General features: G+C 44.9%; 1 protein-coding gene across 2 annotated transcripts in view; it reads right to left on the reverse strand.

Moving 5' to 3' along the window:
* Nucleotides 1-6,792: 6,792 nt before the first annotated feature.
* The window catches only part of LOC139749179 (uncharacterized), a 90,065-nt gene continuing 79,264 nt past the window's right edge, over nt 6,793-17,593 (reverse strand). For both annotated transcript variants that reach the window (XM_071662841.1, XM_071662840.1), the window contains one exon: nt 6,793-11,414. In XM_071662841.1, the coding sequence (XP_071518942.1) occupies nt 8,412-10,970 (2,559 nt within the window). In that variant the 5' untranslated portion in view covers nt 10,971-11,414 and the 3' untranslated portion in view covers nt 6,793-8,411. The remainder of the gene's footprint in view (nt 11,415-17,593) is intronic.

The following is a 17,593-nucleotide window of genomic DNA, read 5'->3' on the forward strand; positions in this document are numbered from 1 at the left end:
CATCTGTAACATGCGCCTGAGTTGGTGTGTGTGGATGTTGGAGGGGTTTAGTTTGTTGTGGAAGGTGAGCCAGTTTGGAGTTGGTCATTTCAGTGATTCGTGATGGCGTTGTTTACACTTGAATCTGTTATCGATGGTGAGTGGTTCTGTCTGAGCTGGTGACTTTAGTGTATGTGGTGTGTGTATGTGTGTGTGTGTCTTGTGGGATTCGAACCTCTGCCCTCGACCCTGGTCGGCTCGTGAATGTCTTGGGCCAGGAACGCTACCCGATACACCACCGGAGCTCCGTCGATCACAAAGTGACCCCGAATATCTGGTATATTCACGGAACTGAGGCATAACCTGCAGGTTGGGCAGTCTTCAGAATAATCGTCACCCAGAACTTGGGTTGGTATGAACTCCCGTCCTGCTCTTGTCTCAATACCAAAAAGACCTTTGTAATGGAGACCGTTTGATACCAACATAATACTTGCTCTTCCTCTGAATCTTGGAGAAAACGAAGACCCAGGGACCTGTTAGGGGGGAGTCGTTATCTGCTGACCATGGTCTCGCCTCGTCCTGGATATCGTAGTTGAGGCGTTCCATTGATCCTTGACTCTTCGTGGGTGTCTGTAATGAAGGCCGCTGTAGATTCCGATCCCCCTCCCCTTTTTTTTTTTTTATCACCCTGAAGGTTCTTGGATGCACCGGACGTTGAAGATGCTACCCCGTCAGCTGGAGCGCCACCTCAGCGGCCCTTGGTAAAGTTAGGGAAGGCACTGTATACCTACAGGTCTTCGTAACATGTTCTTGGTACACCGTCATCCCCTTGTTTTGTCCTTTGGCCAGTTTCCTGGCGCTACCTCGCTGATGCGAGAAACGGCGATCAAGTTTAGAAACGAGACAAAACGAGACAACCAGAGGGCAACAGGACGTGAAATTAAGCTCGAAACTCGTTAAAGGAACGGGAAACAAAAATTTGTTTATGGCACACAAGTGATGATGGACGAATGGATGAAAAGTGGGGCAGGTTCGAGAGATGGGGACCCCCCACGAGTGTAGAACCCCCCATACAGTACCAATAGGTAATTACCATGACTCACGTACAGACCCGCCCGTGTTCGAATGCTGGGCGCGACGGTCGGCCCACAGCCAACCTAGCTGTTCATTCTCCTGTCGGGGCTGGTCTGTAAAGGGCCACCTGGCTTAGGCTTGGGTGTGTGTGTGTGTGTTTTCATGTAAGGATAAGGACATGGTACACATGTACAAGGTTAATAGACGGGACAACACGAGTGTAGAACTCTCTCCCCGTAACACGTAAGTCGTAATGAGAAATTGAACTATGTGATATATAGGCTGAAGATGATGATATATAGTTACTAAATGAAATTAAGATTTCTTTTTTTTAATCTTGTAGTTCAAACCTGATAATTTGTTTTTTTTTATATATTTCGTTTAAACCTTGTGTTGCAACATTGATAACGAACACGCTCAGACAAGGTCGGAGGGGAGACTGCGCGCAGTTGCCGTCTTCATATATCTCGCTGTGTACTCTCACTTAGCGTTTAAAATGCAGTCCCGCCCACCCGCCCTCCCGCACCTCACCCCTGACGTGCACGACACAGTTTGTGCCAGGCGAGATGTTGGCCACGGTACCTGTCATCGTGGCCCGCTCCCGCGCTCCTCACCTGTGTAGACTTGGTCGATCCGGAAGTGATGTGGGGTTTTTATAGCTATGGTTTTGATGTGTTCTATAGGTGTATTACTCCTTGTGGCAGCTGTCTAATGGTATTTCTTGGTATTATTTCATTTTCCTTACATCCGTGAAATGCAGTGGATCATATTGACGATTTACATCATCGCTTTTCGATATGACAGAATTTTTGCCAGACGTGTCATGCGGAGGCGTGTGGGGGTCGTAGCGTTGTGTGGGGGCAGCTTCCTCACTCACTCACGCCTGAGTCCGGGAAACCAACCCCAGCGGTGCGCGTGGGTGAGAAACCTTCTCCCACCTCCACCTGGTGGTTCGTGTAGGTCACCACCAGATACATACGTATATACAACCCTGTGTCGTCGTCCACCTGTATCACTTTAAGTATAGGCACGTATCGCTGTGGCCAGTTGACATTCATGTTTTATATAGTCGTATTTTATAGATTTCTTCTTCTTTCAAACTATTCGCCATTTCCCGCGTTAGCAAGGTAGCGTTAAGAGCAGAGGACTGGGCCTCTGAGGGAATATCCTCACCTGGCCCCCGTTCTCTGTTCCTTCTTTTGGAAAATTAAAAAAAAAAAAAACAGGAGGGGAGGATTTCCAATCCCCCGCTCCCTCCCCTTTTAGTCGCCTTCTACGACATGCAGGGAATACGTGGGAAGTATTCTTTCTCCCCTATCCCTATTTTATAGATATAGGCGATATAAGTAGGAGGTCTTCATGAAATATCTGAGTGTTTAACGAATGTTAGGAACTGTGGCATATTGATTGTTCAGAATTATTATAATCAGTGTAGTCCACAAACATACTTGACAACAGTGTAGTGGAAGTGGTGTAGTACACAGTCATCCTAGACATAAAAGTAGTGTCCACAACCATACTAGACCCAGCAGTGTAGTCCACAACCATACTAGACCCAGCAGTGTAGTCCACAACCATACTAGACCCAGCAGTGTAGTCCACAACCATACTAGACCCAGCAGTGTAGTCCACAACCATACTAGACCAGCAGTGTAGTCCACAACCATACTAGACGCAGCAGTGTAGTCCACAACCATACTGCACCCAGCAGTGTAGTCCACAACCATACTCTAGACCCAGCAGTGTTGTCCACAACCATACTACACCAAGCAGTGTAGTCCACAACCATACTAGACGCAGCAGTGTAGTCCACAACCATACTAGACCCAGCAGTGTAGTCCACAACCATACTCTAGACCCAGCAGTGTAGTCCACAACCATACTAGACCAACAGTGTAGTCCACAACCATACTAGACGCAGCAGTGTAGTCCACAAACATACTACACCCAGCAGTGTAGTCCACAACCATACTAGACCCAGCAGTGTAGTCCACAACCATACTAGACCAGCAGTGTAGTCCACAGCCATACTAGACCCAGCAGTGTAGTCCACAACCATACTAGACCCAGCAGTGTAGTCCACAACCATACTAGACCCAGCAGTGTAGTCCACAACCATACTAGACCCAGCAGTGTAGTCCACAACCATACTAGACCCAGCAGTGTAGTCCACAACCATACTAGACCCAGCAGTGTAGTCCACAACCATACTAGACCCAGCAGTGTAGTCCACAACCATACTAGACCAGCAGTGTAGTCCACGACCATACTAGACCCAGCAGTGTAGTCCACAACCATACTAGACCAGCAGTGTAGTCCACAACCATACTAGACCCAGCAGTGTAGTCCACGACCATACTAGACCCAGCAGTGTAGTCCACAACCATACTAGACCCAGCAGTGTAGTCCACAGCCATACTAGACCCAGTAGTGTAGTCCACAACCATACTAGACCCATCAGAATAGCCCACAACCATACCAAACAGTAATGTGTCGGGAGTCGTACTAGGCTAGTATAGTAAGCAATTATACTAGACAACAATGTAGTCTGTCTCCTTGCTCTTTCAAAGTTTAGTTGACAACCAAACTGAAAGTTTAGTTAACAACCATACTGAAAGTTTAGTCAGCAACCATACTGAAGGTTTAGTCAGCAACCGTACTGAAGGTTTAGTCAGCAACCATACTGAAGGTTTCGTCAGCAACCATACTGAAGGTTTAATCAGCAACCATACTGAGGGTTTAGTCAGCAACCATACTGAAGGTTTAATCAGCAACCATACTGAAGGTTTAGTCAGCAACCGTACTGAAGGTTTAGTCAGCAACCATACTGAAGGTTTAGTCAGCAACCATACTGAAGGTTTAATCAGCAACCATACTGAAGGTTTAGTCAGCAACCATACTGAAGGTTTAGTCACCAACCACACTGAAGGTTTAGTCACCAGCCATACCGAAGGTTTAGTCAGCAACCATACGAGACACTGCAACCCTCCTAGACATAGGGTTGATGTCTTCCGTCTTTCTAGACGGTATAATCCACTGCCTTACTAGACACTGTAACCATACTAGACACCATACTAGTCATAGAAACGTAATCTGTAGGCTAATTAGTGTGGCCTTCGTCCATAAGACATATTCATATAGTCTACAGCCTTAGTGGAAAGTGTCGTCATACTAGACACAGAAGGATAGTCCACAACCACACTATGTAGACAATAATTGTAGTGTGTATGAAGCCTTACTAGAGAGTGTAGTTCAGATCCAAACGAGATTTTGTATACTGCAACAATATTACTACTTATGCAACAGTATTGCCGTAGTATAGTCTGCAACCATACTAGACACTGTTGTATAGTCTGCAACCATACTAGACACTGTTGTATAGCCTGCAACCATACTAGACACTGTTGTATAGTCTGCAACCATACTAGACACTGTTGTATAGTCTGCAATCGTACTAGACACTGTTGTATAGCCTGCAACCATACTAGACACTGTTGTATAGCCTGCAACCATACTAGACACTGTTGTATAGCCTGCAACCATACTAGACACTGTTGTATATTCTGCAACCATACTAGACACTGTTGTATAGTCTGCAACCATACTAGACACTGTTGTATAGTCTGCAACCATACTAGACACTGTAGTATAGACTGCAACCATACTAGACACTGTAGTATAGTCTGCAACCATACTAGACACTGTTGTATAGCCTGCAACCATACTAGACACTGTTGTATAGCCTGCAACCATACTAAACACTGTTGTATAGCCTGCAACCATACTAGACACTGTTGTATAGTCTGCAACCATACTAGACACTGTTGTATAGCCTGCAACCATACTAGACACTGTTGTATAGCCTGCAACCATACTAGACACTGTTGTATAGCCTGCAACCATACTAGACACTGTTGTATAGCCTGCAACCATACTAGACACTGTTGTATAGTCTGCAACCATACTAGACTGTTGTATAGTCTGCAACCATACTAGACACTGTAGTATGGTCTGCAACCATACTAGACACTGTAGTATAGTCTGCAACCATACTAGACACTGTTGTATAGCCTGCAACCATACTAGACACTGTTGTATAGCCTGCAACCATACTAGACACTGTAGTATAGTCTTCAACCATACTAGACACTGTAGTATAGTCTGCAACCATACTAGACACTGTTGTATAGCCTGCAACCATACTAGACGCTGTAGTATAATCTCCAACCATACTAGACACTGTAGTATAGACTGCAACCATACTAGACACTGTAGTATAGTCTGCAACCATACTAGACACTGTTGTATAGCCTGCAACCATACTAGACACTGTAGTATAATCTCCAACCATACTAAAACTGTAGTATAGACTGCAACCATACTAGACACTGTTGTATAGTCTGCAACCATACTAGACACTGTAGTATAGTCTGCAACCATACTAGACACTGTAGTATAGTCTGCAACCATACTAGAAACTGTAGTATAGTCTGCAACCATACTAGACACTGTTGTATAGCGTGCAACCATACTAGGCACTGTTGTATAGCCTTCAACCTTACTAGAAACTGTAGCATAGTCTGCAACCATACTAGACACTGTTGTATAGCCTGGAACCATACTAGACACTGTAGTATAGACTGCAACCATACTAGACACTGTTGTATAGCCTGCAACCATACTAGACACTGTAGTATAGTTTGCAACTATACTAGAAACTGTAGTATAGACTGCAACCATACTAGACACTGTTGTATAGTCTGCAACCATACTAGACACTAGTCCACAACCATACTGCAGTAGTGTGGTCCGCAACCATACAAGGCTGTAGTATAATCCGCTGTCACACTTCATTACATAACAACCATGCAAGACACTGTAATATAGTCTGCAACCATACTACTGTAGTAATCTACTACCATGCTAGACATTGTAGTAGTCAACAACCATGTTAGACACTGTAGTAGAATCTACAACCATACTTGACATAAAAGTGTAGTCTGCAACCATACACACTTTACTATAGTGCACAACCATACTAGTCACAATGATATAATCTGTAACCTCACTAGGCAAGAGTGTAGTCAGCCATACCCGACACACAAGTTCAGCCTACAACCAGCTAGACATAGTATTGTAGTTAGCTATACCAGAATACAGTAGTGTGGTCTACAGTCATACTAGACACATAAGTGTAGTCTGCAACCATACTACAGAAAAAGTGTCTGCGTCAGTGGCCCAAATTTCACAGCAAAATGTCTTTACGAACATTTAAACACGGAACTGCCATCTTTGATTGGTCGGGTCGTCGTGATCAAGGGGGGTGTATTGTGGTTAACATTTTTTTAACTGCAATATTTAAGTCATACATACCAACAGTTGGTTATGGTTACGTGTTTGTTCCCTTCTCGTGGTAGCTTGGTTTTTTTTTGTCTGGTTATGATGAATTTTATTATTACTTCCAGTTCCAGTCGTAGGCCTGGTTAAATAAAGTTCTCATAAGTTTTAACTCCATTTGCTATATTTTCATACATTTATGAATTCAGTGTTAAACTATATATATTATTATTATTATTATTATTATATATATATATATATATATATATATATATATATATATATATATATATATATATATTTTTTTTTTTTTTTTTTTTTCTGAGTGCTTTCCGTTTCTCTTAACACCTTTTATTTATTTTCTCTCTGAAGTACGAGTAAGGGAATGTGAAAGATCACATATATTCTTTATATTTTTATTTATAAGAAAAGTTATATGTGATATATTTACAATAATATATATACATAAAAAACAATGTGACTACATATACACTGCCATGGCCTATAAATGCATTAGATCCACATGTATAAAAATATATTTTCACACTATACGTAATATATCAAAATAGCTCGTTTGTTCTCCTGCTGTTCTTGGGTTACAGTTAATGAAATAGTCAGTACAGGGAATTTAAATGTAATCCTGCTACAATTATACATAATTACAGGGCTTGGTTGTCAGATGTTACATGACAAAAAGTTTATTCATTTATCCGAAATGTAACGCTGAGCATCACTGGCATCAGACGTCATTTACATGAGTATCCCATAAAACATTTACACGAGTATCCCATAAAACATTCACACGAGTATCCCATAAAACATTTACAAGAGTATCCCATAAAACATTTACATGAGTATCCCATAAAACATTTACATGAGTATCCCATAAAACATTTACATGAGTATCCCATAAAACATTTACAAGAGTATCCATAAAATACTGTCCTTACAAATATTTGAAATTTTGTATGGGTAATACTTCCTCCATCACGTTGTGAAAGTTATACCATATATTTTTTTGTGCTTCATAATACCACTTTATAAAATATTTGAAAATCATTACGTAGACCTAAACAATATCACATTGAACACACATGTTCAGTGAACAAGATGTTTCAATACAGGAAGTATTGTGTGGACAGATTTATACAATCGTATTTGACAAGACATAATGAACCATTACTATAGAAGTTAAGTACTTTGGTTCTTATAAAAATGTAAATATATGGAAATATCTAAAGGAAAACTTCACTCGACAGAATATATATATATATATATATATATATATATATATATATATATATATATATATATATATATATATGGTTTATAATTACAAAGACTTTTGTTCTAGTACATAATCTTTTTCATTTCCTTACGACAGTGTACTTAGCTACATTAAAGATAATTTCGTATTAATTTCGGGTAATCTTATTTATGAAAAAAAAGTCATGGACACATTTAAATGTCTATAGAACTTAACAGGAGGAGGAGGACGACACAGAAACGTTTCAGCAAGTTGACTCCTTACATAATATGAGAATAGAACACACATCCGACTAGCATAGGAACACGCGACACTGTGATGAGGTCTCACTGCCACGTATGGATTAAGATATAAAATAAAAATAAAAATATATTACAACCACAGTATGATAATAATCCATGCAAATTGAGTGATACAAGTGTACTACACACCCAGTTCGCTCTGAGGAACCGACGCCACGTAGAGAGTATTTCAAGATATACAAACGAGTACAGCAGACAGTAGCAAATGGCTAGGCTGGCTACATCAAGGTCGAGTGTCACCGCCGAACGTGTCATAAACATTAAAGCACTCAGATCCCAACAGTGGCCAGTAATACTGTGTTGCCACACGTCCTGGGCGTAGCACCACCCCCCAGCTCTGTTCTGTTGTGGTAGCGATAAAACTAGTTTGTAAACACAGACGTACGGGTGACTTAGTTATTTATTGGTTGCACCACAGCGGTGCGCGCGAGAGAGAATGATGCCCCCGGGCTTTAGAAGGCGTCCACGGAGGTGCGGGAATTGGAGGTGAGGTGCGTGACGGAGGAATGGGAGGCATGAGAGAGTTGGGAATCGTGGGAATCCCGGGACTCTAGACCCTGCCTGCTGGAGGAGGGGCTTCTGGCCACCCAGGGGGCGCGGCGTCGGGCCAGCGACAACCGCCGCCAGCAGCCGCTGCCGGCCACGCGCCACACCTTCCGCGTACACGTGAACGCCAGGAAGATGAACACCCCCTGCAAGGTGTTGAGCAGGACGAAGATGTACCAGATGGGCTCCAGCTGCAGGTAGCCAGCCACTATGCCGCTGATCCAGGTCAGGCCCATCAAAAGGGCCAGACGCATGTACAACTTGAACTGATTCTGGTGTGGCGAACACGAGGTCATCTTGGCTGTCGACTGCGTGGTCTCGGCGATGATGCGAGCCGACAGGATGAACAACACGATGTTCATCAACATTATGGTGGTCAGGGGAGCTGCGAAGAACACCAGGAGAGCTTTGCGCTGGCCAAACCAACACCAGCGTTCGCCCAGGGTGGGGAAGTACTGGGAGGGCATGCCCTCTGGTCGAACCAAGTCCAGGGTTACCAGGGCGGCCAGGGCAGCGGCGGGCAGTAGCCAGCCGTACACAGAGTACACGAAGAATTTGCGGTGTTGTCCTCCAGCTGACACTCGCAGCTCCGACGTCGCCAGCTTCAGTGTTCGCCAGATATCGAAGGCCATAACGTTCATCCAGGAGAAAGAGGAAAGGAAGAAGTAGTACATGGCGGCCGCCAGGATGAAACACTCCCTCTTGCCTGGCTCCCCAAACACGCTCAAGATGAAGGTGGCGTACGCCATCAGGAGAACGATGCACAGGGATGCCAGGTTCTTGCCCGAGAGATTCCTCAGATCGGGAACCAAGAGGAAGGCGACCAGGTGACCCACCAGGCAAAGGCAAGAGAGACCCAGGCCAGCCAGGGAGACCCAGCCCATCAGACGGGAGAACTTGTCGGCCTCAGGTTGGATGATGCACACCAGGATGCCCCCGTCCCTCCGCTCGTACTCGTGTGCTTGGTAGGTCCGCCGGTACTTCTCTACCACCACAGTGCCGTTGGCACTCATCCTGAACTCGTCGGCTGGCAGGAGAAACCTCTCGCAGGTTAACGTTTGCGATTTCTCGGTGGTGGGCTCTGGAGGCTGACTGGTTTCGCTGGTGGGAGGAGTGGAAGTGATGGTGGTGGTGACTGCCTCTACCTCACTGGGTGTTGTAGTTGTTTCCAGAGGAACAACACGCAAGTCTTCCCTCTCACTCTCCAAGCCACTTTTCTCAACCTCGTCGGATGGTTCAGTGGTAGTTGTAGTGGTAGTTGTAGTGGTAGTGGTAGAGGTGACAGAGGTTGTAGGAGGCGAGGTTGTGGTGGTAGACGAGGTTGGTTCCTCGGTACTTGGAGGAAGTACAGAGTCGATACACCTGCCAAACTTGTACTCCTGGTTGGCCTTCCCACATACCACGTTCCTGCACTTCTTGAAAAATGGGTCGTACACCTCGCCCGACTTGCAGACGGAACCCACCACGTTGCTGCCGCTACTGTCGGAAAAATCAAACAACAGAGCGAAAGCTCGGGGATTGAACTCGTCGGCGAAGAAGGACCTGGTGAACTTCCCGAGGAGGCAGGTAATGTTCTCGAGGGGCACATGGTTACACCTGGCACAGTGGGTGTTTCTGAAGGCTTGATCAAAATTGTACACGACCGCCGTGTACGAGTGGCAGAGGTCTTCCACCGCCGCGTCCGTCCAGTTGGATGCACAAGTCTTGGTCATTTGTTTACACTTCCTGACCATGTGAGGGACAGTCTCTGGCAACACTGGGTAGATGAAACACGTGTGGAAAACATCGACACCGTTGTCATCGACGTACAGACCCCAGTAGTCGTCATTGAAGACCAGGTTCGAGGCCACGTATTCCTTCGTCAGGTTTCTGAAGCGGGACGCGTAGCTGGCCAGAGTTGGGCACTCCAGTCGCGGCTTCCACATTTCCAAGGCGGTGGAGTCGTTGTTGCAGACGGCGCAGTAGAAGTTGGTGTAGGTGACGGCGGTGTGGAGGCTGGTGACGGGCAGCTGCAACATGGGGTCCCTCCCGACGCTCTGGGGGTTCGAGGAACCGCTGGAACACGTGCTTGCCACCTCCTGGTCCTCCCAGCCCGACATGCACGTCCCTTTCATGTACAGCTCGCCGAACTGCTTCAGCTTCACGCACTGGTAGTTGTCTGTGCTTGTGACCTGTTCCTTGGGGTTGTAGGCGTTGGCATCCACGCAGCAGTCGCCGTACTCGGCGCAGAGGTCGTCACAGAAACAGTTCCTGTCCTTCCAGTCGCTCGTGTCGTCCAGGCGCGGCCGCTTGTCACTGACGCACGTGTCTTTGGGTGCGCACATGGCGTTCGTCGCCACCAAGTCTGTGTAATTGAATCCTGTAGACAGCTCCAGGAGGGATGCCACCGAGAGCAAGAACACTAATTTGCATTCCATTTTCTCAGGTATCACTATGCCAAGTGTCACTTTATATCGACTTCTCATAGTCACTGTCGTTCACACTGGGGAATCAGAATGGTTGGGACTGGAGTACACGTCCTCACTCGCCGCTTGTTGCGGCCACACTGGTTTCCTCCTTCGGTCCGTCTCCAGCCTGAGCCACTCGCGATGTCCTTCCCAGCAGCTCCGCCCACTCCCCCAGTACGTGATGCAAGACACACCTCCTCCTCCTCCGTTTTAACCCGATAATCTCTTGATTATGGAACAAATCAATGTTTTCCAGGTGGTGCTTTGATAATCGAAGTAGTTTCAACTTTATTTTGCGTAATGTAAGGCAATTCTATGGCCACAATTCACTTAATCTTCATTTGTGACGTCAGGTAACCTCTAACCAATGAGAGTACAGAGGTGGATGACGTCAGGGGCAGAGGACCATTCATATCGCCAGTATCCCGGTGGCTGAAGGGAGATGGTGTGGTTGGACGCTGTCTGTATAGGGGGAGAAAAAGGTATATTAATATCGGTAATTCTCAGGCATATGGATAAGATCTCAACAATAAATGATTATAATATATCAAACAAGATAAAAATTAATGCTTGGAACTGCAAGCTGACATCAGGGACGATCATATAACTTAAAAATACAACCAGTTATTAACGTAAGAATGAGCAACTGTGAACGAAAACATTAAACGGAAACAGAAATATGTCATGGTAATGACCGCCACATAAGGAGTTGATTTAATACCCTACATCACACTGCTACAGCGAGGGATTTGATCGTAGCAAGTTGCATGTAGTGACGACACACACACACACACCCCAGTCGTGTGTCGCCTCCTCTTTTAAGATGTACGCCATACAGTAAACGTTGGCAGGTATAATGATAATTATTAGTCTTACAATAATATTTATCAGAGTCTTATGATAATACTTAGATTCTTATCCTTATAATATTAGTTATTAGATTCTTGTACATTTGATATTTGATTCTTATAGTTATTAGATTCTTATAGTCCTTAAATTCGTATACTTAACAGTTTTGATCCATTAAATGGAAGCTATACATTTGTGCGTATTTAAGTTTCAGTCATTTACATCACTGAGGACTGAAGCAAACATGGGATCCGTTTCCCATGTCGATCATATGATATCATAAACACGTCAACAAGACGGCTTCATAACTGGTGGCCCGACACACACACACACACACACACACACACACACACACACCAGTACAGCAGTTGTATTCTACATCACAAGAATTCAAGTAATGTTGGTAACTGATTTTATCCACGCTAAAAACATACAAACGCTCAATTCTTTTAATATATATATATATATATATATATATATATATATATATATATATATATATATATATATATATATATATGTATATTTTTTTTTTATTTATTTATTTTGCTTTGTCGCTGTCTCCCGCGTTTGCGAGGTAGCGCAAGGAAACAGACGAAAGAAATGGCATATATATATATATATATATATATATATATATATATATATATATATATATATATATATATATATATATATATATATTGTTTTCTTACATACTATTCTTGTTTTAAGATTTTCTTCATTGCTTTGACGAGTTTATGCCCCCCAGTTCAAAGATCATTTTCTCCCTCACCCCCCGGGTAAAAATCTTTGATCCTCTCCCCCCACAGCAAGTCTACCACAGATGGGTACGACCAGCTGTATCACACCGACCACAACATTAACTCATGACTGATCACAACCCCTCACAACCACTCCGCTCCCACATTGCCGCCGCAAGAGACAGTGTGGCTGCTGTTCACAATTTAATCTCTGTAGTCCAAATCGTTACAAGCCCCACCACGCGATCACAACCTTGTCACAACCCCCAAACCACACGTGCCCGGCCATCCCGGCGGCGCAGCTCGCGCAACGTGCCATCTACGCCGTGTACATACAACCACCGTAACGGGTGTACATCCACCGTAGCCGTGTACAACCACCGTAGCCGTGTACAACCACCGTAGCCGTGTACAACCACCGTAGCCGTGTACAACCACCGTAACCGTGTACATCCACCGTAGCCGTGCACAGCGGCCGTAGCCGTGTACAACCACCGTAGCCGTGTACAACCACCGTAGCCGTGTACAACCACCGTAGCCATGTACAACCACCGTAGCCATGTACAACCACCGTAGCCGTGTACAACCACCGTAGCCGTGTACAACCACCGCAGCCATGTACAACCACCGTAGCCGTGTACATCCACCGTAGCCATGTACAACCACCGTAGCCGTGTACAACCACCGTAGCCGTGTACAACCACCGTAGCCGTGTACAACCACCGTAGCCATGTACAACCACCGTAGCCATGTACAACCACCGTAGCCGTGTACAACCACCGTAGCCGCGTTACAACCACCGTAGCCGTGTACAACCACCGTACCCGTGTACAACCACCGTACCCGTGTACAACCACCGTAGCCGTGTACAACCACCGTAGCCGTGTACATCCACCGTAGCCGTGTACAACCACCGTAGCCGTGTACAACCACCGTAGCTGTGTACAACCACCGTAGCCGTGTACAACCACCGTAGCCGTGTACAACCACCGACAATTAGAGGGAAACAACGAGGATCACACCCTCCAATCAGGACAAGGGGAAACTGGGGGACCCGCTCGTTAACAAATGGGCTCCGCGGGAAAGACCAGACCACGGCAGTCGTTACCCGCCACTAACAACCAATTACGTCGTTGGTGTGCCTCAGAGAAATGAAAAACGGGGTTCATGATTGTATCATTAGGCTGTTTGAACACGAATCCCCGAGGGAAAATACACACGAATCCCCGAGGGAAAATACACACGCATTCCCGTGGTGTAAAATACACACGAATCTCCGTGGTGTAATACACACGAATCTCCGTGGAGTAAAATACACACGAATCTCCGTGTTGTAAAACATACACGAATCTCGGTGGTAAAATGCACACGAATCCCTGTGGTTAAATACACACGAATTTTTCGTGACAAAGTACACATGCATCTCCGTGGTAAAATAAACACGAATCTCCGTGGTAAAATACACACGAATCCCTATGGTATCATACACACGAATTCCCCCGTGGTAAAGTACTCACGAATTCCCCCGTGGTAAAGTACTCACGAATTCCCCCCCGTGGTAAAGTACTGACGAATTCCCCCCCGTGGTAAAGTACTCACGAATTCCCCCCCGTGGTAAAGTCTCACGAATTCCCCCCCAGTGGTAAAGTACTCACGAATTCCCCCCCGTGGTAAAGTACTGACGAATTCCCCCCCGTGGTAAAGTACTCACGAATTCCCCCCCGGGGTAAAGTACTCACGAATTCCCCCCCGGGGTAAAGTACTCACGAATTCCCCCCCAGTGGTAAAGTACTCACGAATTCCCCCCCGGGGTAAAGTACTCACGAATTCCCCCCCAGTGGTAAAGTACTGACGAATTCCCCCCCGTGGTAAAGTACTCACGAATTCCCCCCCGTGGTAAAGTACTCACGAATTCCCCCCCAGTGGTAAAGTACTCACGAATTCCCCCCCGGGGTAAAGTACTCACGAATTCCCCCCCGGGGTAAAGTACTCACGAATTCCCCCCCGTGGTAAAGTACTCACGAATTCCCCGGGGTAAAGTACTCACGAATTCCCCAGTGGTAAAGTACACACGAATTCCCCCGGGGTAAAGTACTCACGAATTCCCCAGTGGTAAAGTACACACGAATTCCCCCTGTGGTAAAGTACTCACGAATTCCCCCGGGGTAAAGTACTCATGCAAGGCGAGTTCAGAAAACCTGCCGGTGGAGAAAATCTGTTTTCACACACCAGTTCTCGATCCAGGATTCAACACACACAACACCACATACATGGATGGATTCGGGTCCGTCCGTCACCTTACATTGGTACCAGCGCCCTAGTGCTTCTCATGCCTTACAGTTATATTCAAATTGTCCTCATTACCCTCAGGTTAAACCCCCACGCTGTGTTTTACCTGCGTGTATTAACCAGTGCTTCATTGACCCATATAGTCCCATTAACCCCGTGTTTTACCTGCGTGTATTAACCAGTGCTTCATTTACACACACACACACACACACACACACACACACACACACACACACACACACACACACACACATATTCCCATTAAACCGTGTTTTACCTACTTGTATTAACCAGTGCTTCATTTACATACACATATCCCCATTAACCCGTGTTTTACCTACATATATTAACCAGTGCTTCATTAACATATATCTCAATTAACCCGTGTTTTACCTACTTTTATTAACCAGAGCTCATTTACACATATATTCCTATTAACCCGTGTTTTACCTACGTGTATTAACCAGTGCTTCATTTACACACACATCCCCATTAACCCATGTTTTACCTACTTGTATTAACCAATGCTTCATTTACACATATTTCCCCATTAACCCGTGTTTTACCGACCTATATTAACCAGTGCTTCCTTAACATATATCTCAATTAACCCGTGTTTTGCCTACTTTTATTAACAGTGCTTCATTTACACATATATTCCCATTAACCATTCTTTTACCTACTTGTATTGACCAGTGCTTCATTTACACATATATCCCCATTAACCCGTGTTTTACCTACTTGTATTAGCCAGTGCTTCATTTACACATAAATCCCTATTAATCAATGTTTCATTTACACATATCATATTAATCGGTGATGTATTTGTACATTTAGTATTAAACAGGTGTTATACGTACACATATCGTGATGTATTTGTACATATAGCAATAAACATGTGTTATACGTACACATATCGTATGAACCAATGTTGGAGTTACACACATCCCTCATTAACCATTTTCATGTACACATTCTCTTATTGATCAGTGTTGTACCCACCCCATAACCCTATTACTCCATGATGTATGTATCCAATTAACCAGTTATGATTAACCAGTCTTGATCATGATCATAACGAGTGGAAAAATACGCCGTAAAATTTTTTTTTTTTAATTCTAAGATTCTCAAGTCATGTGTGGTGGACCTGGCTCTGTAATGCAGAGGGGTCTACTGAGAAGACGAGATGAGGAAAATAGTTCCATAGGTCTGGTGTTTAGAAGGGAGGAAGGTAGCTTAAAAGTCAAGTCTTCGAGTGGTGGGTCGCCACACACAAACTATGGGAAGCATGTAGCCTGGCGTTATGTTTACTTCCAGTCTCTCAGTGAATAGCATTACTCTCTTCGTCAAGGGTTTTACACACATGAAGGGAGAGCGAGTACCGTCGTCCAATTGAACGACGAGAGATTAAATGAAAGATTTTTCGACTGGTGTTTCTAACTTGCAGTCGAGCGCTGCAATGACCCGGGCGCTGAAGGCCTTAAATCCTCAAGAAACTGCCAATTAACAAAGGCTACCTCGTTTAAACCGGACCCCATACTACCTCTACACTTGATTCACCACTAGGATGACCTCGCCCTCGACCACACCAGGTCTTGTGTTGTTATCTGGCCTTCGCCATACACACTTGTCCTCCTCCTCCTCCTCCCACCCCCCTCGGGGCGGGTCCTCTCCCCTCCCCCCCGGCCTGTGCACGTGTTGTACAGCTCCCTGCCTCCTGTAATTGCACATCCACCACTTCCTGTACCTCCCCAGCGCTGTAAGTGGTATCGGAAGTGTCCACAAAGATCCGTCACACATACACACACACACACACACGTTGCCTGCCATCTTGTAAACAGCGTTGCGACTATGAGGGAGTGATTTATCTGTCCCAAGTTAACTTACACACTCGACCCACATGCCCTACCCCGCAGTGTTGGCTCAGTCTCCGTCTTCTTTAGATATTACTTAGTGTTTTTGTTGCTGAAAACTGGATAGAACACGCAATACTCGTCAAACAGCTGTGTCTACGATTACTGGGTGGCCTTTGGCAATTCAAGGGTGGGCCGTTTTGATACCTATTTCTTTCCCTGCACAGCTCGAGGCTTTGGTGGAACTCTCTACCTTCCCCCATGTCTTTCCCAATAACTATGACCTGGCACATTTTGATCACCAGGTTTTTCACTTTCTCTAAAATTCGTTAATACTTTCCCTTGTTTCTTTTTCCCTTTCATAGACCTGTCTCTCTTTCAGTTCGGTCCCGGCCTTGATGTGTGCGTGACTGGAGCCGCCAACGTAAGAAAAAGAAAAATGATAATGATATGCATAACTGGAGTAACTTGTAACCAAACCGACTTTATAACCCTTTGTGTAACATCCGGTGACCTTCATATATATATATATATATATATATATATATATATATATATATATATATATATATATATATATATATATATATATATTACTGGTGACAATTCCGCTGTAGAATATAAAGATCATTTTTACACGTCTGGTTATTATCCAACAGCTGGATGCAATGTGGCGTACTTCGTGTGTGTGTGTGTGTGTGTGTGTGTGTGTGTGTGTGTGTGTGCATACAAACTTGCCAAGACCAAGTCTGACACGGGCTCTTGACAGTGACAGCCAGTTCTTGAGATGCCATTACTGGCACAGGTCGGTCCGCCTGCGACAGATTGTGTGTATGGGGTCGAGTGGCTGTGTGTGTGTGTGTGTGTGTGTGTGTGTGTGTGTGTGATGTTTACCAAAGACGTTGAG

Source organism: Panulirus ornatus, chromosome 6 (genome assembly GCF_036320965.1).
Source record: "Panulirus ornatus isolate Po-2019 chromosome 6, ASM3632096v1, whole genome shotgun sequence".
Lineage (NCBI taxonomy): Eukaryota > Metazoa > Arthropoda > Malacostraca > Decapoda > Palinuridae > Panulirus > Panulirus ornatus.